The 27659-nt window shown below is 42.9% G+C and overlaps 1 protein-coding gene across 1 annotated transcript in view; it reads left to right on the forward strand.

The window, feature by feature from the left end:
• The window catches only part of KLHL31 (kelch like family member 31), a 42342-nt gene extending 16415 nt beyond the window's left edge, over positions 1-25927 (forward strand). Inside the window, exons 2-3 of the mRNA XM_073589148.1 lie at positions 13954-15159; positions 17071-25927. Coding sequence (XP_073445249.1) covers positions 13988-15159; positions 17071-17803 — 1905 coding nt within the window. The 5' untranslated portion in view covers positions 13954-13987 and the 3' untranslated portion in view covers positions 17804-25927. The remainder of the gene's footprint in view (positions 1-13953; positions 15160-17070) is intronic.
• The last annotated feature ends 1732 nt before the right edge of the window (positions 25928-27659 follow it).

Genomic DNA, 27659 nt, shown 5'->3' on the forward strand with positions numbered 1-27659 from the left:
AAGGATGCTATCAAAGCAACCTGGGCTTCCATGACAACTCAGCAGTGCCACCAGCTGTTCACCTCCATGCCATGCCGCATTAATGCAGTACCGTATATACTCGTGTATAAGCCAACCCGCGTATAAGCCGACCCCCCTAATTTTGCCACAAAAAAGCTGGGAATACTTATTGACTTGCATATAAGCCTAGGGTGGAAAATGCAGCAGCTACTGGTAAATTTCAAAAATAAAAATAGATACCAATAAAAGTAAAATTAATTGAGACATCAGTAGGTTAAGGCTATGTTCACACGGTGCGGATTCTGCTGTGGAATTTTCCGCGCAGATTTAGCTAAATCTGCAGGTAAAATCACCTGCATTTTACCTGCAGCTTTAGTGCAGATTTAGTGCAGTTTTTGTGCGGATTTCCCCTGCAGTTTTTACCTGCAGATTTCTATAATGGAGCAGGTGGAAAACTGCAGCAAAACCGCACAAAAGAAGCAACATGCTGCTTCTTTTAGGCTATGTGCACACGATGTAGATTTCCAGCGGATCCACAGCGGATTTTTCCGGGCAGAAGCGCTGCATATCCGCATTGTGATGTACAGTAGCATGTAAATCAATTTAAAAAAAACGCTGTGCAGACGCTGCGGATTTTTCTGCGCGGTTTTTTTGCGGTACAAAATATGCAGCATGTCACTTGTTTTGTGCAGTTTTCCACCTGCTCCATTCTCCAAATCCGCAGGGGGAAATCCGCAGGGGAAAACCGCACAAAAACCACAAGAAAACTGCAATAAAAAAGGAAGAAATCCGCAGGAAAAATGCAGGACATTTGACCTGAGGATTTCTTCAATTCTGCGCGGAAAAATCTGCAGGGCAAAAAAGTATGTGTGCACATAGCCAAATCTGCGTAGAAAAATCTGCAGCATGTGCACACCGTTTTTTGTTTTACATAGCCTTAAATGGTACTGTACATCACGTGCAGTTCTGCTGCAGTTCTGCAGGGCCAAATCTGCTGCAGAGCTGCACAGAATCTGCACCGTGTGCACAGGGCCTAAATGTTTTTGAATATCCATATTGAATCAGGAGCCCCATATAATGCTCCATACAGTTCATGATGGCCCCATAAGATGTTGCATATAAAATACACCCCATATAATGCTGCACAAAGGTTAATAATGGCCCTATAAGATGCTCCATAGAATAATATGCCCCATATGCTGCTCCATAAAGGTTATGGCCTCATAAGATGTTCCATAGATTATGCACTATATGCTGCCCCATAAAATGCTCCATAGATTATGCCCCCATAAGATGCTCCATAAAATGCTCCATAGATTATGCCCCATAAGATGCTCCATAGATTATGCCCCCATATGCTGCCCCATAAGATGCTTCATAGATTATACCCCATAAGATGCTCCATAAAATGCTCCATAGATTATGCCCCATAAGATGCTCCATAAGATACTCCATAGATTATGCACCCATATGCTGCCCCATAAGATGCACCATAAGATGCTCTATAGATTATGGCCCAATAAGATTCTCCATAGAATAGGCCCCATATGCTGCCCCATAAGATGCACCATAGATTATGCCCCATATTGTTATGAATGGGTCACCGAGGAGGAGAGCGCAATAGGCTATGCCACCAGAACACCAGAGAGGTTGGTCGCTCAGCAGATTGCAGACCCCTGATCTTAACAACACAACTAGCAGTAGCCGTGGAGCATTCCTACGTTGCCCTAGACGCCTCGTCACAGCCGGAGGACTAACCTAGCCTAAAGACAGAAAGGTGAAATCTAAACTGCCCCGGAGCAGATCCCCAAAGGAATAGATAGCCCCCAAACATATATTGTCGGTGAGACAAGATGAAGCACAAACACAGACAGAAAATAGACTGAGCAAATGATGGGGCCCACACTGACTAGATAGGACAGGACAGAAAAGGCACTGTCTGCAATCACACAAAAACCCTATTAAATCCAACACAACTGATGTACAAAAATACTGAGGTTTGAACAACCTCGCCCCCACTATATCAGCACTCAGGTGAGAACTGGCGGCTAGCAACAGGCTAATACAGCAGGGGACTGAGCAAACAAACACAAGATACAAAAATACAGGGCAGGAGCCAGTAGTCCCAGGGGGAGCAAGCTGACCCCTGACAGCAAGGCAAAAACAGATGAAAGGGTTTAGCAAATGACACTTAGCTGACAAAATGCAGGATCAGGCAGCAGACAGAAATCTTCAGTAAGCAAAGAAAGGAGTATCACTGGCAGTCACTGAGAGAAGTCTGCTCACTTATGTAGTCCTAGTCACTACCACCACTCCTCCAATTATCTTCTGCAGCTGTTGGGTTAACATCATGTTGACCAGCACCACTACCAGGAGTATCCACCAGAAGGAGCCTTGCCTCAAAAGTCGGATCAAGAGAGCTCACAACACCATATGCTGCAGCTGCTGCTGCTAATAAAAAAAATGACATACTCACCTCTCGTTACTAGGGGCCAGGTGCCGGTGTCCTGAGCAGGTGGGGACACCGGCGCGCTATGAGAGACAGGTGACGGTGTCGCCGCTGGCTCAGGGCGCCAGCACCTGCGATATTCACCTGTCCCAGTTCCACCTCTGCCACTCTGTCTTCCAAGTCCTCTGTCAGAGATGTTCAGGCAGCAGAGGGCATGCCGCACTAACTATGTCACCGCGCCCTCTGACCTGAACATCACAGCCAGAGGACGCAGAGGACAGAGCGGCGTGCAGCGGTGGACAGGGAACAGGTGAATATTGCATATAATTACCCCCTCCTGGCGCGGTCTCTGCAGCCTCACTACTCCCATGGTTGCAGGCTCCTTTCTTCAGCGGTCACGTGGTACCGCTCATTAAAGTCATGAATATGCTCATATTTATGACTTTAATGAGCGGTACCATGTGACTGCTTAAGGAAGGAGTCTGAGACCATGGGAGAAGTGGGGGGGCTGCAGAGACCGCGCCAGGGGGTAAGTATGATCTTACACCCCCGCTCCCTCTCCCCCACGACCCCTTGGCGTATATGACTCGCATATAAGCCGTTCAGCCCAAAAAAATGAGATGAAAATCTTGGCTTATATGTGAGTATATACGGTAATTGATACAAAAGGAACCCCAACCAAGTAATTAGTGCATTTACTGAACATACATTTCAGTAGGCCACATTTCGGACCTTAAAATCATTTTTCAAGCTGGTGTTATAAAGTATTTTAATTTACTGGGATAATGACTTTTGGGTTTTCATTGGCTGTAAGCCATAATCATCAACATTAACAGAAATAAACACTTGAAATAGATCACTCTGTTAGTAATGACTCTATATAATATATGAGTTTCACTTTTTGTATTGAAGAAATGAAATAAATAAACTTTTTGATGATATTCTAATTTAGTGAGAAGAACTTGCAATTGTGTTAGCTACATTTAGTAGAATTTGAAAATGCACAAATATAAAGATATGGGCTGAAAAGCCCTAGCCAGCTCACCAACCAAACAGCCGGAGCACCGAACCTCGTCTGGACTTCAGCGAAGCATTGATTGAAAAAAAAGGATCGTTCCAGCTACTAAAAAACTTGCTTTATTGAAGAAAATGTAAAATAACAGCATGTCGGCTGTGAAAAAGATCCATAGTGGATCAAAACGCGTAGCTGTTTCTAGTGCCCCCAGCGCATCCTTTTGCTGGAGAGGAGAAAGCCGACATGCTGTTATTTTAAATTTTCTTCAATAAAGCAAGTTATTTAGTAGGTGAAACGATCCTTTTTTTTTTCTTCAATCAGAACTTGAAAATGTAGACAAATAAACATGATAAAGAAAACATAACGCAAGCATGAAAGAACTACCACAGTACCCTCAAGCATGAAACAGTAATATTTTCCAAGTAACATTTTCCCTCTAGCTTTTATGAATGCTTTACTGAGGTGTGCCCTGAACACATTTATAAGGCTTTCTTAATCGCAGCTTCAGCAAGTGGTGTAATAGAATAAACCCAGCTGTCCTGCCATGTAACATTACCATTTATATATCCCAGGAGGGAATGTACAAGGGATGTGAATTGCACATATAACCATAGCTGTGCTGTGAGGTCTGCTAGGGATTAAAGGGATTCACTCAATTTAAATTGGTAAAATTGCAAAGTGCTCTTATAAAATTGCTATTTAACTCTTAATAAAAATCTTCTCTGTTCTCAAGAACAGATGGATTTTTGATCTTATAATTTACTGCCCATTGCATATGTTACTGGCAACCTTTGCGATCTATCAGAGGTGGCTGTTTTAGTAGGCAAGGGGTACAAACTTTCACACACAGTCTTGAATCTTTTGAGATTGCTAGATCTGTCCATCTTCGGTGCTCTTGCCCTCCTTCGATGTTTCAGAGGCTAAACTGAAAGCAACATGGACCACTGGTGTGAACATTTAGTCTTCAAAAGCACAGTGCCCCCAGCGAGCAAGAAGCCAAGGGCCGAGAGTGGTGCACTCCTACAGAAAGAAAATAGGGCAATCCCTTTAAATGTAATTCTATACTCCTACATGTAACTTTAAATAAGGATAAACATGACTGAAATCACTATGATCATCGCTGCCACTTGCACAATCTTTGTAAAGTAGAACATTTTTTCTCAAGGCGGTTGACAAGACTACAAAGTTGGCTTTGGCAAGTTGTCGCTTTTTTTACTAAGTGAATGTGACCATTTTGTATCTGGTGCCCTTTAAACTGATGGCTCTAGCATTTTTCCCATTGGTTATAGAAATATTTTCTGCAGAGCATAAGCTGGTTGTGTACTTTTTAATTAAAGTTCCAATTCTTGAAGCAGTGATCCATATATCTCATGGGTAATCAGCAAATCTGACAAGTCATTTGCCAGCAACAGCATGTATAAGAAGGAAATTAATCATAGGATAAAAGTATTAAGTTACACTTATAATTAATAAACTTTATGATATACATAAATCTCATCTACCTATAGCCTTTAATTACCTTTAATTATCTAACAAAGCCCTAATTGAATTGTGGATGGTGCCAAGTGTTTAATGTCTCTTCTCGGGATTACAATATTGGTCATCTATCTTTAGGATAGAACCAGATTGGCAAAGGTCTGGCTCTCAGTTCCCAGCTGTTTGCGCAACAGTTGCTATGCAAATGCTGCTAACCCTTTAATGTTTATGTAGGGGTGGCGAGTAAAGGGTAACTTAGGTGGTGCTGCTGATGCTGATAGGCGGGGGAGGTGTGCTGATCCAACCGAACTGGGGGGGTGACCCACTTCTTAGCGCAGACAGACTGGAGACTGAGACAGGAAAGCGTATTCAACAGGTTCGTGCTTTATTCATCAACTTCCTTGTCAACTTCCACAAACCCTGACAGGACTTTTGACAATTGCTTTTTAAGCAAACCCGGGTACCTTCTTTTTCTGTGTGTCACCGTCGTGGTGTCCTCTGTGGTTCTTTTCGCTGTGGCTGCCCTAGGCACCTTCACCACAGTGCTTCACCACCCAGAGTTCACCGTTGTCCTCACCCTCAGGGTGTCACTGACTGCTGCCACCGTCTATTGGGTCACCCCCCGTGACCGTCTTCACTGTTAGGCTCTCTCTGAGGGCTCTCTGCTGCCTCCCTCCTAACAGCAGACCCTACTTTGTTGTGAGCTCCCCTGGCTGACTGAAGCTTCTGGAAACTTCCCTCAGCCTTTATACTATCAGCCAAGGTAGCTCCGCCCACTATCACCTGACAGAGACCTCTGACCAATCACGGTGACCTTGACCCCTGGCAGTTACGTAACCACTCTCTCCTGAGCTCCTCACTGCCCTCTAATGGCCACACTCAGTACGACACCCCTTATTCTTTATCTCAGTGTTTTCCATTCTTACACTGAGCTTTTCTTTTTCCTCTCACTAAAAGCAGATCTCTCTGTCAGGTCCACCTCCCCACATTCTCCCTTCCTTTAACCATTGTCGTCCTCGACAATCTCATCCTGGGGTGAAATTGGTGTCAGGGACCTGGCACTGTCATGGTCGGTGTCTGGGTCACACAGACCCTCTGTCACACAGACCCTTGGTCACACAGACCCCTTTGTCACACAGACTCTCGGTCACACAGACCCCTTTGTCACACAGACTCTCGGTCACACAGACCCCTTTGTCACCCAGACTCTCGGTCACACAGACCCTTTACTCAGGTACCCAGTCCATCTGACTTCTCCTTGTCCCGTCGTCCTTTCCACTTAACTGAGTCAGGGTCGGTATACTCCACGTACCCGGGACCTGCTGAATACACTTTTTTTTTAAAAAAACACTTTAACATTTCAACTTCACTACACAGTTTTCCACATTTGTTGCAATACGTTTTTATCAAAACAGAGCTTTTTTTTCTTTCCTTTTTTTTTTAAGCACAACTACACACACAAAAAAAACATGTCAACCAGATGAGGACAGGGGTGCCTTCCTTTAAATAAAACACTCTCATTAGGCATCCCTGATGCACCAGGAGGATATGTTTCCTACGGGAACGCGGAACAGTCCCCTCATTGTGCAATGGTGCACTACAGTCCCGGCAGTTCAATGTAGTAGGTCCTCCGGGCCACCTCCTGGCGCCCGATGTCTCTCCATAACAGGGGGACTCCACAGCCGCGGAGTCTCTGGGATGCCAAAAATACCTCTGGGCCTTGAGTGTCCCTGATGCCCGAGACCCAGGAGTCCTTGTCCTTTTATGGAAGCTTGTACCCCTCAGGGTAGGCGTTGACGGCAACCGCGTAATAGCCGCTTGGGCAATACTCCTTATAGTAGGAGACTAGATCTCCCAGTTGAGGAACCTGGCCGTGTCTGATGGAGGCCACGTTTAAATATACTTTGTAGCCGGTGTTGTCTCTAATAAAGCCATAGCCCTTTTCAGTGTCCATATATACCAGCCGCCCATATGATCGTGGAACAGACATGCCAGCCTCTCCTTTCTCATGCAGCAGCCCCCAGATCTCCCGCTCTCTGGCCTTTTTTCCTTCAATGACCTCCGCAACCCAGGAGGAGGGTCCGGTATAGGCCGCAGAGTCCGGTGGGAGAGTCGCGGTCGAGGTTGAGGGTGGAGCAGGAGCGGCCGCAGGCTCCGATAGTGAGTAGGCCGCAGCCGGCTTTGACAGCGACGCCAGCGCGGCCGCTTGGGAGTTCGCAGCTGGTACCAAGGCTTCCACGGGCTCCGGCAAAGCAATCTCAGGTAGGGCCACAGATGAAACAACGGACGCAATTTCTGGTAAGTCAGACACTGCAGCTGATGGCCCGATTTCAGTAGTGGCCGGGAGTGGGACCGATGCGTTGGAAGTCAGCTTAACGGGGGCCATGCCGTCGCGCAGAGTGGGAGACACCACAGCGTAAAGAGATGGGCGGGGAGGCCAAGGATCGGTGTCAAGGCCCTGTGGTCTGTCTGCTGCATGGTGCGTGGGGACAGGGTTGATCTGGGGGGCCCGGTCACCTGCCCAGCCGCCGCGGCTTCCAGCAGACTCTCCCACCGCTCCTTCATTAGCTGTAGATATTCACCCCGCTGTCCGACAGGGCCGGCCTCCAGGCCCAACAGCTCCGCGGGGAAGCTTCCTGAGCAGGTCTCCCGACGTGTCTCCAATTCTTGGCGCCATCACCATTCCTGGCGTCTGATACCCCGACAGCTAAAGCGTCTCACGCCATCCGAGGTACAGCCACAGTAGGTCTCTCCACTCGGGCCACTCCCATTCTTGGGGGGTGCGGCAGTGGATTTCTCCACCCATTTTCCAGGGTCCAACATGGGGGAACAATTCTCTTCAGACGAACACCACTACCCCCAGGGGCGGATTTGATAAAGCCCGGGTCATCCAGAACAATCAGCAATGTCTGTTTCTCTTTTTTTGGGCGCCAAATCACCACAGCCATTTTATTAGCAGCCAGCAACCCACAGTTCATTTTTTTTTTTTTTTTTTTATTTGTAATCCACAGGGTACAGCAACCAAACAATTCTTCACCCCACACAGCTTGGGGGCCTTTGCTACTTGGTGGCAGGCCTGCCGCTGAAGATGTTGTATTGGCGGCAACGATCCTGCCGACTACGCCAAATGTAGGGGTGGCGAGGAAAGGGTAACTTAGGTGGTGCTGCTGATGCTGATAGGCGGGGGAGGTGTGCTGATCCAACCGAACTGGGGGGGGTGACCCACTTCTTAGCGCAGACAGACTGGAGACTGAGACAGGAAAGCATATTCAACAGGTTCGTGCTTTATTCATCAACTTCCTTGTCAACTTCCACAAACCCTGACAGGACTTTTGACAATTGCTTTTTAAGCAGACCTGGGTACCTTCTTTTTCTGTGTGTCACCGTCATGGTGTCCCCTGTGGTTCTTTTCACTGTGGCTGCCCTAGGCACCTTCACCACAGCGCTTCACCACCCAGAGTACACCGTTGTCCTCACCCTCATGGTGTCACTGTCTGCTGCCACCGTCTATTGGGTCACCCCCCATGACCATCTTCACTGTCAGGCTCTCTCTGAGGGCTCTCTGCTGCCTCCCTCCTAACAGCAGACCCTACTTTCTTGTGAGCTCCCCTGGCTGACTGAAGCTTCTGGAAACTTCCCTCAGCCTTTATACTATCAGCCCAGTTAGCTCTGCCCTCAATCACCTGACAGAGACCTCTGACCAATCACGGTGACCTTGACCCCTAGCAGTTATGTAACCACTCTCTCCTGAGCTCCTCACTGCCCTCTAATGGCCACACTCAGTACGACACCCCTTTTTCTTTATCTCAGTGTTTTCCATTCTTATACTGAGCTTTTCTTTTTCCTCTTACTAAAAGCAGATCTCTCTGTCAGGTCCACCTCCCCACATTTACATTGCTATGTGCACCAGCATGTAGTCTACATAGTGCATATAGAGCGGTCAGAACACTCTCATACCAGCTGGATGCAGAGAACATAGACCATGGTTAACCAAATCCAGATCTCAAGAGCCACCAACAGTAGTATTGTACAAGTGATAGAATTATCGCCTGGGCAATACTAAGGAAACCCTGAAAATGTGATCTGTTGGTGGCTTTTGAGAATTATAGTTGAAGGACACAGCCATAGACCAAGAAAGTCTATTTGGTAAAAATCCACAGCCACAGATAAGTAGGCAACTTCCAAAATGGAAAGGATTGACAGATTGAAAGCTGATTGTCGATTCTCTGGGTGGTGGTGCATGGCTATTCTTAGTTGATGGAGAAATTTGTCTGGTTAATTCCGATAACGAACGAGACTCGGGCATGCTAACTAGCTATGTGACCCCCAGCGGTCCGCGTCCTGCTTCTTAGAGGGACAAATAGCGCTCAGCCACGCAAAATCGAGCAATAACTTCCAAACGTGTAGTAGATATTTTGAGTTGTTGTCAAACATTTACCTTTTCACAATCCTGTAATTGATGTCAATAAGACGGCTGAAAAGTGATCATTCATTACAGAACAGGAACTATGAGTCTAATACTAGGCCTAGTGGCAAGTGAAAAAAATCCAAGATTTCTGATGTTTTTTTTCTACATAGCTAATTGCAAAATTGAAAAAAACAAACATTATAAAAACATTATATTATAAAAATAGGGATCCATTAAGATCTGTTTTGTAACTAATCCTAAAGCTGTGCTCAAACGAAATGTATGCATGCTCACAATAGAAATTCCAGGCAGAACCTAAGCTCAAGGACTTCCCCATTTAAAGATGATATCTTGGACTTTAGAAAAAAATGACATGTAGTTGCTAACAGAGGCAACAACCTGTATGTTGTGTCCAACACCAGTCATTGACTGCTCCTGTCAGAAATTCAGTTTCTATTCCTGTTGACAGGGCGGGACTACTGGTGTAATGCTGATTGAAAGTCAGCCTAATTGGAGGAAGTCTACTGTCAATCTGTAATGCTCATGCCCAAACTGCATGGCGCAAGCGAGGATTGTGGCCCCACTGTGCCACAAACCAGACTACCCTGGAGGGGCGTGACTAAGTAGCTACCTTAGTGTTCCCTGGAGCCTCTAGTGGTGAGGTCAGGCTTATGCGGCAGGTAGCTGCCAGGTAACACTCCAGGGCTGTGTCTGGCAGTAGCAGCTAATCTCACAGGGGGACAGAACACTAATGACAGGTGCGGGCAAGTACTGACGGGCACGACTGGTACTCTGGCGGGCATTACTGTCACTCTGGCAGGCAGGCGGGCACGGTTGGCACTCTGGCAGGCAGGCGGGCATGGCTGGCACACTAGCAGGCAGGCGAGCCTGACTCAGACTGGAGGAACCGGAACCATTTCATGTGTGGCAGGAACACAGGCAGGGACACGTAGGATATGGGAATAGGTAGGAATCAGTTCAGACTGGAGGAATAGGAACTGTTTCGGGAAGGACAGATGTGAGTGGGATAGTGGGATTTTGGAACAGGTAGGAAACAGTTCAGACTAAAGGGAAAAACGAACCGGTAATAACCAATAAAGACAAGAGGGACAAAGAGCTGCAGGGTGCAGAGCGGGAACAGAGCAGAGACGCAAGATGAGGAGCAGGAACAGAGCAGAGCCACAGGGTGCGGAGCGTGAGCAGAGCCACAGGGTGTGGAGCGTTAGCAGAGCAGAGCCGCAGGGTGCGGAGCGGGAGCAAAACGGAACCACAGGATGCGAGACAGGAGCAGACACAAAGATACACACAACTGAGTAGGGAAGGCAACAAAGAAGGATACAAACAGGTATAGGAAACGGACTTAATACAGATAAGGATGGACCTGGGAACAAGATCAGGACAAAGGATTCAGGCTTAGGTATACAGCCCCCAGGGTGGTGTAAGCAAGACACTTAGAATACAGGTAATGGCTTGGGTATGCAGCCCCCAGGAAGGCGGAAATGAGACACAAAGAATACAGATATGGGCCTGGGTATACAGCCCCCCAGGGTGGCAGAAACAGGACAGGACCTGGAAACTCAGTAGCAGGAAACAGACTGAGAGAGTTTGTTGCTCAGGCATCTCCCTATGGGTGGAGATAAATTAAGCACCTGATACCTCTTGGCAATAGGCTGGGAATAAATTAGGAGTGTGCACACTGTCTCTATAAGACTCAGAAAGTGCTGGTGCCGCCGCCCTAAGCATACAGCAGGGAAGTATGCAGAAGCAAGGACATGAGGTTCACACCATGGAGCAGACAGAGGACAGAACTCACAGCATGGCCCAGAGTGGTGAGTAAGATGGGAGCTGGGAAGCCATGCAGTGATGCCGGCAGGGATGTTACACAATCAGCATGACACCAGTAGTTCCGCCCTGTCAACAGGAAGAGAAACTGCTGCTCTGTTGAGAGGAAGTAGCTGAAATTCTGGCAGCAGCGGTCAATGAACAGTACTGGGTACAACAAGCAGGTAGTTGTCTCTGTTAGCAACTATATGCCTTTTTAAAAAAATCTTGGATAACCCCTTTAAATGTGGCTAACCTGTCTGTAGTCTGGTTTTGGTCCAGAAGGAACATGGAAACTGCTTTCAAAAGTGTTAAGTGACATACTTATTTAAGCAGATGTCTGTCATTTTTAGTGGGCAAATAAGCAAGTAGCACTATTCCTGTCAGACAGATGTCTGTCCAGCCCCTGTATGAAGACATCCATTAAAGGAGAACTCACCACCTCTCTTGGCAGCCTGTTCCACTCATTGATCACCCTCACTGTCAAAAAGTTTTTTATATCTAATCAGTATCTTCTTCTTTTCAGTTTCATTCCATTGCTTGTCATGTTTCCATGTGCAAATGAGAATAAGGATGATCCCTCTACACTGTTACATCCCTTCAGATATTTGTAGACAGCTATTAAGTCTTCTCTTAGCCTTCTTTTCTGCAAGCTAAACATTCCCCGATCCTTAAATCGTTCCTTGCTGGACATAGCTTGCAGTCCCCTCACTATCCTGGTAGCTCTTCTCTGAACTTGCTCCAGTTTTTTAATGTTGTTTTTAAAATGTGATGCCCAGAACTGATCACAGGATTCAAGATGAGTCCTGGCCAAGGAGGAGTAAAGGGGGATAATTACTTCACATGATCTAGACTCTATGCTTCTCTTAATACATCCCCAAACTGTGTTTGTCTTTTTTGCTGCTGCATCACTCTGTTGACTCATGTGCAGTATGTGATCTATTAGTATAGCCAATTATTTTTCACACTTGCTGTTGCTTAGTTCTATTCCTCCCATTCTGTGGATGTCATTTTTTTTCTTGAACAGATGAAGAATCTTGCATGTCTCCGTTAAATACCATTCTATAAGTCTCTATATATATATGTTACACATGCATATTGACAGCAAAACAAAAAATCACAAATTGTTTAGAAAATCTTGCAATTTTGACTCTTTAAAGGGAATTTGTCAGCAGGTTTTTGCTGTGTGATCTGAGGACAGCATCAGGTAGAATATCTGGTAGGGGTTAAAACAGTGAACTCAACAATGTGTTATATCTCCGGTTCTGTGCTGTTCACATATAAGTGAAGAAGCTGCCACACTCGAGGTATGATTTTTCAAATGCATAACATAGATGAATTTATTGAAGTCGCCACAGCAGTAATAAAGTGTCAAGGTAACGTTTCGACCCTGTAAAGGGTCTTTATTAAACCTCACTTTAAGAAGAAAAAAGGATTAAAGAGGAGAGACCACATATGGTCACATCACCACAGACGGCGCTTTTGCCCAGGATTCTCAGCTCCTATCAGGACCTTTGTCCCTCTTTGTGCCCTGCCGGATTCTCCTATATTGCTCATAGCCCTATTTGGGAGCCTTTGTACTACTCCGCTCTGGCCTCTCCGCTTTAATCCTTTTTTCTACTTAAAATGAAGTTTGATAAAGACCATTTACAGGGTCGAAACGTTACCTTGACACTTTATTACTGCTGGGGTGACTTCAATAAACTCATCTATGTTATGCATTTGAAAAATGATACCTTGGGTGCAGCTGTTTCTTCACTTATATGACTTTAACTGGACTATCTCCAGGTTCAGCCTGCACCTGCCTTGTATTGAACAGAGTGCATGCCATTTATCTATAATTTTTCTGTTGTTCACATAGACAGAAGGTTTAATCTCTTTGTGATTAACATTGCTGTGACAAGGTGGTTGCTTGAGCCCTGGTCCGACTCCACCCACCCTCTGATAAGCACCTACTGGCTGTAGCTAGAGTATGTACATATAGAGCTTGGTGTGTACTCGGATTTTGTCAGAACCCAGTACACTAAGTGATACATCGTTGGGTTCAGGGTGTCTTTGCCTACATTATGTTGCCCTCAGATGAGATAGCAAAAATCTGCTGATAGATTCCCTTTAAGGCAGTATAATTATTTTTTCATCATTCCTAGATTATCTAATATAGAGCTCTGGCAAAAATTAAGAGACTACTTCCAAATGTTCAGTTTGTCTGATTTTTCTCTCTATAGGTATATGTTTGAGTAAATTGTAAATTGTTCTTTTAGTCTATAAACTTCTGACATGTCTCCGAATTTCCAAGCAATAAATTTTGGGTTTTTTTCTAAAATGGAGAAATGGTCAAAATTTAAAAAAAAAACAGTGCTTTCAGACCTCAAATAATGCAAAGAAAACAAGTTCATAATCATTTAGAAACAATACTAATGCTTTAACTCTGGAAGAGTTCGGAAATCAATATTTTGTGGAATAGCCATGATTTTTAAAAACAGCTTTCATGCATCTTGGCATGCTTTCCACCAGTCTTTCACATTGCTTCTGGTGCAAAAATTTAAGCAGTTCTTCTTTGTTTGATGGCTTGTGACTATCCATCATCCTCTTGATTACATTCCAGATGTTTTCAATGGGGTTCAGGTCTGAAAAATGGGCTGCCCATGACAAGGTTTTGATGTGGCGGTATCTTAATTTTTGACAGAGCTGTATATTATAAAAATATAGACTTATTAAGGTTTTTTTTTCTTATTTACATTGTAGCATAAATTTCTAAATTTGTTATTAATTTTTATCTTACAGGAAGGTCTTTGGCTGTGATTTCTGTATTGCAGTCATGGCACCAAAAAAGAAGAATGTCAAGAAAAGCAAATCAGACATTAATGAGATGACTATCATCGTAGAAGATAGTCCCCTAAGTAAACTCAATGGGCTTAGTGGCTTAATTGATGGGGGAAATGGCTTTAGTTACATCTCCACAGAGGTTTCTGACTCATCATATGGAACCAATCTCATGGAAAAGTTAAGCAGCATGAGACAAGACAGTTTCCTGTGTGACCTCACCATTGGTACCAAAACAAAATCATTCATGGTTCACAAGGTTGTGATGGCGTCCTGCAGTGAATACTTCCACAACATTCTGAAGAAGGATCCTTCCACTCAACGAGTTGATCTTAATGATTTATCTCCTCTTGGTCTAGCTACAGTAATTACCTATGCCTACACTGGTAAAATTACTCTGTCTTTGTACACAATTGGCAGTACCATATCTTCAGCCATCTCCCTGCAGATAAATAGCCTTGTAAACATGTGCTGTGACTTTTTAATGCAAGAAATCAATGTTGAAAATTGCATGTATGTCGCTAATATTGCAGAAACCTATGGACTTAAAAGTACAAAAGAAGCAGCACAAAAATTCATCAGGGACAACTTTATTGAGTTCTCCGAAACTGATCAGTTCCTAAAGCTAACATATGATCAAATAAATGAATTTCTTATAGATGATGAGCTGCAGTTACCATCTGAGATTGTTGCCTTCCAGATTGCAATGAAGTGGCTAGATCACGATGAAAAAAGAATAAAGTATGCCTCCGGACTTTTAACCAATATTCGATTTGGCACTATCTCAGCTCAAGACTTGGTTAACTATGTCCAATCAGTGCCAAGAATGATGCAAGATACAGATTGTCATAGGCTTCTGGTTGAAGCCATGAATTATCATCTGCTTCCATATCATCAAAACACCTTACAATCAAGAAGAACCAAAATACGTGGGGGGACAAGGGTCCTTGTAACTGTAGGAGGCCGCCCAGCATTGACAGAAAAGTCACTTAGCAGGGAGATCTTGTATAGGGATCCTGAGAATGGATGGAAAAGACTTGCAGAGCTGCCAGCCAAAAGTTTTAACCAGTGTGTCACAGTGATGGATGGCTTTCTCTACATTGCTGGTGGTGAAGATCAGAATGATGCTAGGAACCAAGCGAAGCACGCAGTCAGCAATTTCTGCAGGTAATTGTAGATTTTAAAAAGCAAGCTAGCATTTGAGAATATTTTGAATGTGCGTATATAAATATATATATACAGGGTGGGCCATTTATCTGGGTGGGCCATTTATAAAGTTGGATCCAAAGTGGACAATTTCAAAATGGCCGCCATGGTCACCACCCATCTTGAAAAGTTTTCCCCCTAACATATACTAATGTGCCACAAACAGGAAGTTGATATCACCAACCACTTCCATTTTATTTAGGTGTATCCATATACATAGCTCACCCAGGTGTATCCATATAAATGGCCGACCCTGTATACTATCTGAAGAGCCCAGCATTGCCCGGCATAGTAATTAACTGTGGTGTATTTGTTATGACAAATTATAATGATTATATTGCACATAAGTTGCTGCTGTCATCTTCTCCTGTATATAGTGTATATCTGTGAGTCTTCTCCTCCTGTATATAGTATATACCTGTATGTCATCTCCCCTGTATACAGTATATAATTGTATGTCATATCCTCCTGTATTCAAGGAAGGAATTTTTATGGATTAAACGTGCGCTACCAGACCATCACTCCTCACAAGTTGTGTAGTTAATATCATCCCCTGAGGAAGAAGTTTATAACTTTGAAACGCGTAGGGAAATAAATGTATTAACTACACAACTTGTGAGGAGTGATGGTCTGGTAGCGCACGTTTAATCCATAAAAATTCCTTCCTTGAATCTGAAGATTTATGGCCACGGCGTGGTCATTTGGATGTGCAGCAAGCTGACCTTGTTCCTTTATGCCTGTTACTCTCCTGCAGAGGGTGAGTATAAACCATTGACTTATATCTGTGTTTTCTCGGGTAAGACCCTATTGCGCTCTTTTTCTTTCAGTTTCTAATATCCTCCTGTATGTAGTATATACTTGTGTCATCTCCACCTGTATCTAGTATATACCTGTATGTCATCTCTGCTTTATATAGTACATACCTGTATGTCATCTCCCCCTGTATATAGTATATACCTGTATGTCATCTCCCCCTGTATATAGCAATGTTCAACCATCAGCTATGGCAACCATTATGACATCATCTTCGCCATGGCAACCGTTATGACATCATCATCACTATGGCAACCTATTATGACATCATAGTCACCATGGCAACCATTGTGACATCATAGTCAACATGGCAACCTATTATGACATTGCAGCCATGGCAACCCATTATAACATCATCTTTGCCATAGTAACCATTCTGACATCATCATCACCATGGCAACCATTCTGACATAACCATCACCATTGCAACCTATTATGACATCATTGTCGCCATGGCCACCATTATGACATCATAGTCACCATGGCATCGTGGTTTGAAACACACATACATGCACACACACATGCACTCATATATACATATATATATATATATAAATAAATAAATAAATAAATAAAAATATACACTTTCGACAGCATAACACATTTGGACACGTCAACAATTAACTAGCTTACTACATTAAAGGGGTCTTCCTCCATCTTTAACTTGCCATAATGAAGAGATCATTATAAATTGTGGAGATGTGTTACCTACCAGTACAACCCTGGCCTCAAAAGTGATTATGTCTCCAGTGATGGCAGCATGTCTATATAGTCACCTAACCTTTTAGACCACTGATTGACTGCAGGCTAAGCTGTCTGATGAGAATCATCCTACTTGGAGGGATGTCTGCAACCAATCACTAACTTTAAAAGTTAGGTGACTGTATGGACATGACATCATCACTTCCAGTCCTGATAGAGACTCTCATAGTGCTGGCATTAGGATGGTTGGGATACAGACAGGTAAGTTATTTTTTATATAACAATCCCTTCCCTTTTCAGGGAAAATCTCCTTTCATTCTGTTAATTTTCTCTTTTTGTTTTCTTTTATATTTCTAGGTATGACCCACGTTTCAACACATGGATTCACCTTGCAAACATGAGCCAAAAGCGTACCCATTTTAGCTTGAATGTTTTCAGTGGTCTCCTTTTTGCAATTGGTGGTCGCAATTCTGATGGTTGCTTAGCTTCAGTTGAGTGTTATGTGCCTTCAACTAACCAGTGGCAGCTGAAAGCACCACTGGAGGTTGCAAGGTGCTGCCATTCCAGTTCAGTCGTTGATGGTAAGATCTTGGTCGTAGGTGGATACATAAATAATGCATACTCTCGCTCTGTCTGTATGTATGACCCATGTAATGATATCTGGCAAGATAAGGCAGCTCTGAGTACACCAAGAGGATGGCATTGCTCGGTTTCACTTGGTGATAGAGTGTATGTGATGGGTGGAAGTCAACTTGGTGGCCGTGGTGAGAGAGTTGACGTCCTCCCAGTTGAGTGTTTTAATCCACACACTGGTCAGTGGAGCTATGTTGCTCCTCTACAGAATGGAGTGAGCACTGCAGGTGCTTCTGCCCTAAATGGTAAAATCTACCTGGCTGGAGGATGGAATGAAGTGGAAAAGAAATACAAGAAATGCATTCAGACCTACAACCCTGATCTTAATGAATGGACTGAGGAAGATGAATTACCCGAGGCAACAGTAGGAGTATCTTGCTGTACAATCACCATGCCACATTTTAAAACACGGGAGTCCAGAGCAAGCTCAGTTTCTTCAGTGCCAGTCAGTATATAAATGTTTACTATTAATAGAGAAATAATTTAATTATCAACTTTAGCACATTGCTTCTCAGGCACCAGGTCAATATAACAAAAATTAGAAAAAATGTAATATTATTCTTTAAGTTGACTCAGCTAGCCCATTTTTATACTTGGTGCTTGAAATATCAAGAACATGATGTTGACAAAGCATTATTATTAGTAACAGTGATGGGAAATATTAACTGATCCATCAGAAAATATATCTATAAAAACCTTAATATTGCTTTGGAAATTGTAATAATTGTAATAATTTGCCCGTAAGGCATTGTACGTAGCATGCTTTTCATTTACAATGAAGATAAAAAAGTAATAAATAAGTTGGACCGATATTTCACAATAATGAGAACTGCCAGTGGAAACAAGATGGTGTAAGCTATTTTGGTGCATGAAAAGTGATTGTTTTTCTTGTAAATTAGCATTATTAGAGCGTGTATGCCGTGAGTAATTTCTGGATGTTTTTTTTGTTAAAAATAATCTTAATTTTAAAAGGCATTTCAAATGTTAGGGTCTGGGATACCATTTCATTTCTAGGTGTACTATACTAATAAGGAGGAGTATTATAGGATTTCAATATTGTAGTGTAATAACACAAACATAAAATCACCCCAAGCATTTGTATATAATATTAATCTATTGACTCTTCATAACAAAACTGACAAGAAATTTTTACCAGTGAAATAATTTCTGTTACCATGTCTTTTTTAGTCAAATTTTTCAATTCATTTTATTTTTGGAGCTTGATCATGGCTGCAACCATGAATTATAACCTACTAATCAATGTTTATTAATTAAAAGCCTAAGGACCCAAAGCACAGTTTTCCTCAACCCAATGACATACTTACAAGAGTCCAGAACACTAATATATGGAGAGATGTTAGTGGATAGTTTAAAGATGTCCTCACACTATAATGATGCAATAGTCGTCACTTATAAATTTATTTTAATTCCCAGATCTATCAATTACTCAAATCTAGGTTTAATCTGACCCGCTCAGTGCCACTGTATTCCCTACTGACCACCTGTTTTGCCCCTGCGGTCCTATATTTTAGCTTCCTGGATCCCTGTGATTATGACATTAGTGGAATGAGATAATATAAATGGAACCGCTCTGTAATTAAACTGTAACTAAACTTCGATACAATTCTCTCTTATTCTGTAGTCCCTTAAAGCAGAGGCGTATCTAGGCTTTCTGGCACCCGGGGCAAGAATTCGGTTCGGCGCCCCCCCCCCCCGCCCAAGTACATATGCGACTTGAACACTTAGCCATGTAACCACGAGCTGCTCTTCCTAATGCTCTCAATGTTCAGTAAAAAACTGAGAGAAGCAGGAAGAGAAGCTCGTTGTCACAGGACCATACCTATGAAAATCGCATATGAGTGAAGTGTCCATGTGATGACTACGGCAACCTGCAGAGCTGAATCCTGACATTGCAGCTTCTGAATTCTCACAACGAATGCACTGCACACTTTTGGGATTCTCCCTTGCTGATGTACAGTCATGTCAGCACAAGTATGTGATTTGTATACTTCTGGCCACATTCCGACTAGACGTGCCCGGCCTCGCTCTGTTCATTTTCATTGAGTGAGGCCACACACGTCTAGTCAGCATGTGACCGCATGTATGTAAATTACCGGCATGAGAGATTCCTGACAGCGTTCAGTGAGCACTGTGAGAATTCAGAAGTCTGCAGTCACATAGAACGACTGCAGACTCAGCACAAACCTGGAGAACCCCTATAATGTTCCTAACAAATAAAAACATGAGAATTAGTCAGTATCACAAATAACATTTACATCCAAGTACCTTATAGATGACGTCGTCTCTGCAGTCAGTCACCTTTTCTTCTAGACCCCATGATGAGTTTTCTCATCCACATCTCGTCTCTGTAGACGTCCATCTTCTCCGGTCTTCTGCAGCAAATCTCCACACGACGCCCTTAAAGATAGAAGTGTCATTATAATGCTCCTAAATAAAAATATCTGCAATATACTGTCTCCTCACACTATTCCCTTCTAGCATCCCACCTGTTCACTATACTGTCTCCTCATATATTTACCCCCTCACTCTCTATACTGTCTGCTCACACATATCCCTGACTCCCCATACTGTGTCCACTTACATTAACCCATTCGCTCCCCATACTGTTTCCTCATACATACTCTTTATTTTGTGTCCTCAAATCTCCCCACACATTAAATCCCCCCATCCCCAATCCCCCACACACATTAAGTACCCCCATCCCCATTCCAAATCCCCCCACACATTAAATAACCCCCCATCCCCACTCCAAATCCCCCCACACATTAACCCAATCCCCACTCATTAACCCCCATCAGCACTCCAAATCCCCCCACCCCCACTCCAAATACCCCCACACATTAACGCCCCCATACATTAACCCCCATCCCCATTCATTAACCCCCGCACACATTAACCCAATCCCCACTCATTAACCCCCATCAGCACTCCAAATCCCGCCACCCCCACTCCAAATACCCCCACACATTAACCCCAACCCCACTCATTAACGCCCCCATACATTAACCCCCATCCCCATTCATTAACCCCCACACATTAACCCCCATCCCCACTCATTAACGCCCCCACACATTAACCCCATCCCCATTCATTAACCCCCATCACATTAAATAATCCCCATCCCCACTCCAAATCCCCCCACACATTAACCCCATGGCATCCCCACTCATTAACCCCCACACATTAACCCCCATCCCCACTCTAAATACCCCCACACATTAACCGCCATCCCCTCTACAAATCCCCCCCATCTCCACTCATTAACTCCCCCTCATCTCCCATCTTCGGTGGTTCTTCAGCTCCACAGAGGAGCACAGTTACCACCAGGGTTCGCTCTGGGCGCCGGGGAGTGACGTCAGCAGCGTGATCACATGACCTGATCACGCTGCTGACGTCGCTCTGGCCCGGCGGTCAGAGCTTCAATTGTACTGGCGTCTGTATAGACGCCAGTACAATTGCTCCCTAGGAGCCGGCACGCGCTCCTTCTCTGCGCCGGCTGTCAGCTTGACAGCCGACACAGAGAACCGCCGACTCTCAGGCCTCATAATGGTGGTCTTGTTGTTGAGAAATCTTATATTCTTTCCTTATGCTAATGATTTATTCCAGGCTCCGGGGCGTGCGGTGCCTGGAGGAAATCCCTGCCTCTTGTCTTCATTGTAATGCTTACCCCCTTCCTATGCGCGTCAGTTATGGCCCCGGAATCCTGTGCCTGTGCCCTGCACTCACTCAGAACTACATACCTCATCTTCCATTCTTTGTGCACTGCATTCAGGGATCTTCTGTGCCGCCGAGTCACTGTGACCGCCAGTGTGCTCACCGATAAGGTGCTCTCCCCACTTCCTCCCTGCATGGTCATCGCTAGGAACCATGTGTATATAGCGTTGACTATGGAAGGAGGAAGTAGGGAGAGCACCTTATTATTGCGCACACCATAGGTCACTAGAGTGGAAGTCGCCGGCACCTGGGTAGAAGATCCCTGAATGCAGTGCCCATGGGAGGGAGCAAATGGTACATATTATGGAGAGATTGCAGGGCACATGCACATGATTGCAGCGCCAGAACTGACGCTGATGGGAGGGGTTGTATTAAAATTAAGACAGGAGGCAGGCATTTCTTCCAGGCACTGTGCACTTTGGAGCCTGGAAGAAATCATTAGCATAAAGAAAGAATATAACATTTCGCGCTGCCCAAGTGATGCCACACCGGACCTTCAAATCAATCGGAGAAACACAGGAAATTTGTGCAGCTCCTGTTTACAGCCAGAGAGCACTGACCTGGAACATGGACCGGGATTGTACAAAGCGATCCACTCATCTCTAGTACATATACTATATGATATATAGTAGACTGTATATCTCCATTTTATAAATACTAATATGCAATAAATTCTGCTAATTTGCTTTATTTTTTTTAGAACCTAACCCTGACATGTCCTTAGTGTTAACTGTGTTAAGTTTATTTATCGCTGTTTGACACTGAGTGAAAATGAGTAAAGCACGTTCATCTTGGATTCATTGCAAAAAAGCATCTTGTAGGTTTTTGTTTTAGTGACCATATTAAGGTGTCTGTAAGCTTGATGGTGAATAAAATTGCTGGCATTGCCGGTTCTCAAATAATGAAACAACCAATGAATTTGCAAAGCAATATAATACTGGTTTGGTGCAATACTGCAAAACGCAAGATAGAAAAATGCATTCATAATGCAGACATTAAATTCCCATTACTGTTTCCATAACTTGTCTTTTCAAGCAGGCTGAAAACATAATAAAATGTTACACTTGCTTTCTAAATGAAGCATATTCACAGTGGCGGAACATAAAAAGTAATTGAAATCCAAAAAAGCAACTTACAGTTATGCAAATTAAAATGATGAAAAAAATCAGAATGTAATTGAAGTGTCATAATAATCACCAAGAGAGGATTTTTTTTCATGTATACACAAAATCTTCTACATTTCTCAAAATATGACAGAAAATTGTATATCACTGAAAAATTGAGATAACTAAAAAATGTTAGAAAAATAAACCTTTATTTAAAAAAAAGGTTAGTAAAGGAAAAAGAGATAACTGGAAAGTTGAGAATCTCCTGCTTTCACTGTGGCTGAAGCAAGGAAACATGGTTTGCTTGTTTTCTAAAACTCATCATTTATTTTTTGGCCTAGGAGATAAGGACCCAGCCACAGTTTCAGTCAGGTTACATCCATATATTTCAATATATTTCATATAAAAATATGAGCAAATCCATTCAAAAGAAATGAGAAAACAATTTCCTTCACGAAAAGTCTATTTTCTTGGTCGAATTTCTTCTTTTTTTTTTGGCAAGAAATATACAAATGTAACACGGGGCCGAAAAGATGGTTATGTAAATGCATCTTTAAGGGATATTTGGCCTTGCCTGACGTAGGTTTTTGTGTTAAGAAACTATTTATTAAATATGCAAATTAAAGTATCCCACATTAATGTGAATATCTTTTATTTTAACGGTACCAAATCCTTAAAGGGAAGTTTCCAACTTAGAACGTTTGTCAAGTACAAGGATAAGCAATAAATGTTAGATTGTTAGGGGCCTTTCTGCTGGGAACCCGACCAAAGACTACTGCAGAAAATTCCGGTGTCCTGGTCCTTATCACCGACACGTCCACAGTGAGGAGGAATAGTAAGAAAAGGGCAATCAAGTGCTCTCACCGCCGATCTCTAGAACAAAGAGCTGTACCAGCGCTCTCATTGGTGTCTCCAGTGATCTCACTTTGATTTTTGATCCTATAAATAATGCTATAAGTTGTAAAACCCTTTAAAAGATTCTTTCCCAAACTCAGAACATTTTTTGGAAATAAAACTCTTGAGTTGTCCTCTTGTGTGTAGTCTATTAAAAGCTACTTCAGAGTGACTTTGCAATCTACACAATGAGCAGATGCTGGACACAGTCACGACGGTGCCCCTAGGCTTTCAGTAGCTTTCCATAGACCCTGAACTGACCTTGTCATAGAAGAACCAAGTGACAATGGAAAACCTACTAATGGTTGTCACTCAGCATCTGTCACTAGAAGACCATGATAATTCAGCAATAACTGAAAATCTTAGGAGAAAACTTTACCCAAAATCTGCGGTCAGGTATTTTATCTTTTAGCTTTAGGAAAGAGCTTTAGGAAACATATTCATTCATTTGGATGAAACAAGCTTTACCAAACATATCATTTAGTGCCATAAACTCAATTTCTTTAATTCCTGATTTGTGCAAAGAATGTTGGATTAGAAGGTTGAGGATGTAATGACTTTTCAAAATCAATGTTGGTTTACTGAAATTAATAATCTTTTAATGGAAAGCTTTGTCCATTTGATTAATAATGGAATTGAATGAAGTGAAGGAGTTGGCATTAGACAAGTGGTAAAAAAGCATTAAGCAGCAATCTATGGAACGAGCTGTGTAGGTCGTAGATTAGGAACACTTACGATGATCAGTATTCACTATCACATACCGTACATAGATTTTATACCATGTAGAAATCTGTGGAAATCAGTCACTTTTCCCGTCATGCAGCTCATGTATGTCCAGTATCTGCAATGTAAAAATTATTCTGAAATCTGCTAGCCCCTAAAAAAGTCTGCCAGCTGACAGCGATGAATAGAATACATGTAGAGGTGTCCAATCATGCCAACCTGTAGGGGTTTAGCAGCTGCATGATTGGGAAAAAATGCACTTTTAAAAGGAATCGATCAAGTTTTTTTGCTATGTAATCTGACAGCAGCATTAGATAGGGACAGACACCCTGATTCCAGTGATGTATTGCTTAGTTCATTGGGTGCAGAAGTTATCAGTTGTTGAGCTGTGTATAGTTCTGCCCAGAACACTGATTTTGTGTACATTGCATAGTAAGAGAAAACTGCTATTCAGTAGTGGTGTGGTTGGACTAGCAGGCACGAGGCAGCTTATCCTCTAGTGATAATCTCCTGCTTATAAAATACTGATTGTATTGAAACAGCAGAACACAGCCCAGTAAGTGACACATGGCTGTAATCAAGCTCTCTTCCTTTACATCATGGAGCTCTCTGATTACATAGCAAAAAACAGCTGACAGATTCCCTTTAATCTTACACACAGAGCTCTCTCAACAACTCTATGGGGGGTCCCTAATGCTGAAGTGCCATGAATCTGTGCAGTAAGCAGGTCACCATCCCTCCCCTCTGTTCTTGAGTGAGGTCTGCTATAGGCTCCTCGATGGAGGCATCAGCAGGGGTGAGAGGTTATGGAGCGCTTACTGCACGTCTAGACCCTGCACTTTAGGGTTAGGGACTGACCAGAAAGCACTTGCAGAAAAGTTCCACATCATATTAAAGCTACACTTTCTCATGCTGCTACTAAAACCTTACAAAAACTATTTTTAAACCCCTCTACACTTCCCCTATCTAGCTCTGTCGGCAGTGCGGAAGCTTCAGTCAAACAGGGAGAACCTCACTGCAGCAAAATACATTATGGGGAGCTGCACAGAAATTTGTAATTACGAGAGATTGTTGGTGATTGACAAGTGAATTATAAGCTATATGACTACGTTTATTAATTGGGAGTTAAAGAAACAAATCTCACAAAGGGTGAAATCATAAGTCCTCTTTCACTATATTGTTGACTTTGAGCCCTATAAGGCAAATAACACTATGTAATACTTCTATTATCAGCTAATAAACTAAGGTGTCTACACATTTTCATTCTCTCTTTCTGGAGGACCTAGCACTTACATGCTTTACATGGTCAGTGCATTGATTTTAGTTAGATCTGTGTAATACCTCGTTTCCCCTGCGGTGGCACTGCAGATTAATCAAACGCTTTCCTGAAAGTTCATTTTTAGAAATTTTAATAGTTGAAACTTCTCAGCAAAAAAAGAGTTTATTAAAAGAAAATAACCCCTATAAATACCTAATATAAATATTAAGAAAAAATCAACATATCTATGGTGCAAAATGTGAAATGAGCCTTATGATTTTTTCTTAAAATGACAATAGATGTAGTAACAGGTTGGGAAATCTCATAAACTGCCCGTAGATTAATATAGGAAAACAAAAGGTTAGCGGCTAGTACCTACACAATACACTGTATTGAGTAATATCGGCTTTAGGGTATTGTCATATATGATTTGTTGTATTAAAATATATTTAGAAAATCATTAAGTGATATTTTACCATAAGGGAACAGAAAGCTTTATACTATTTAGTAAACTGTAAAGAAAAAAACTTTTTTAATGAAAATTATTATTTTAAGCTTGACTAAAGAAATGATTATACTTACCCAGTATGAAGATTTAAACGTATGTATCTATCTGGATTTGGTCCGTACAAAACTAATTCATCAGCTGTGACGCCCATATAAGCGGCAATAAAAAATAGACATCAGTGTGAATTGTTCTTCTATATGTTGTTATTGAATTATACAGAGACACTTTGGTATAATTATAATGGCTGCTATATACAAATCTGCTGAAATCAAAGAATAGAAAATGTAAACTGTGGAATAATCATTTACAGAATAATTAGTATTGATATTCATGCAAATAAAGGAAAGATATATCGTATGTGTCTCTGAGTTTATCGAACCTTAATGGCTTTTCTAGAGTGACACAATGATGTCAGAAAACCAGCTCTGACCTAATCACACAAATTTTCTTATTCTTATATCAGATATGAAAAGTGTCGGATTTGTAATGAAAATATAGAAAAAACAAAGTAGCTGAAAACAAAGTAGTTTATTTGGAATTATGACTACGATGGTGATGTCTATATCTGGCCGAATCATGACCACATTGTCTCCTGTTGTTACAGAATCCTGTTTTGACAAGCTATTAAAGAGCCCAAGCAACTTAATATCCAACTGTTTATCTCCCCACCCCCAAAACACATAAATGTGGAGAGGGGAGAAAGTCACTGCCAAATAATTTTGACAGTGGCCCATCTCTCTAGGAAACAAAAGAAAGGTATTGAAATTTAAACTGTTCACTCCTTCTTTCAGGAATCTCTCAGGAAGTCTAATACACATCAGAGGTGCTTGTTTCCCAATAAAAATGATATCTTCTTGTGGAGATCAAATGTGCTAGCCATGAGACATCTAGGCGTAAAAGTCATATGCAAATCAGGCCGGAAGTGCACAGGGGACGTGTTAATGCACAGACTGTTTGCTTTAAGTGCATTAATGCAACCCAAGGGCACTTCCAATCTGATTTGCATATGGCATTTAAACTAAATTTCTCATGAGTGTGTAGTGCAGCGGGGCTGGTGCAGTCTGACAGATCAGGCAGTGACCCAGGAAAGTTCAAAACAAAGTCTCTTTTAATTATCAGCGTACTTACAAACAGAAAGTAAACAGGTTCCTCCGGATCGCAGCTGGGAAACAAGACAGTCCGTGACCAAGACCGGTTGCCGTGGGTGACTGCACCATCGTGTACACTGAGGGGTGCCAGGCCTTTTGCCTCCGCTGGCTCCATGTTGCTTCACACAGGTTGTGCTCTTGCAGAGCCTTCAGTACTCTTGCAAAACGAAACTGACACACCCAACCCTCTGCTGCATGGGTTCTTACAAGCAACCTGTGGCTGTAGGCCACATAGAAAACATGGCCGGGAAGAAAACGGACCGCCCCACTACCATCCTGTAGTCTGTTTAAAAAATAAAAGCCCAGAGCAGGTTTTCTTAAATCTGCATTGGACAAATAGCTTGCCCAAGACCAACACTTACTTTTATTTTGCATTGCAATCACAGCTATGCCTGTGACTGCAATGCAATTCCACGGCCTCAATATGCTACTGTGTGCATTCTGGGGGACACATATCGACCTTCGCATATGCCAACGGTCGCTGCCTCACAACTGGTACTTTGAATATTTATACAATAGGTATCTGTGACGCTAGTCACTTCTCACGGTCAAGCCGTGAGCCGGAGTTCTCAAGAAGCCTAAGGTCAGAAGCCAGGAGGGTACGTCATAAACAGAAGGAAGCGACAAAAGCATAGTCAGGTAACGTTCCGAGGTCAGAGTACCGGGAGGTTAATGGATCAGAGCTGAAGGGGTTAAACAGGCGGATGGTCAGAAGGAAGTCCAAGGTCAGGCAACATATCAAGCAAACAGAACACAAGGCACAAGAGAGCACAAAGTACAAACCTCACAAGATGAATGTACGTCTGGCAGTGGTCTAGGAGAAGCTGCTCATTCATTGCAATTACCCGGGATAGTGAACACCTGAGACAGCCGACGCCTCCCAGTCACAGATGGCTAGTCGAGCTGTCAATCAACACACTGACAGCTCAGCAAGCTTTTGT

Source organism: Dendrobates tinctorius, unplaced genomic scaffold (genome assembly GCF_039654945.1).
Source record: "Dendrobates tinctorius isolate UK_male_01 unplaced genomic scaffold, ASM3965494v1 ptg000107l, whole genome shotgun sequence".
Lineage (NCBI taxonomy): Eukaryota > Metazoa > Chordata > Amphibia > Anura > Dendrobatidae > Dendrobates > Dendrobates tinctorius.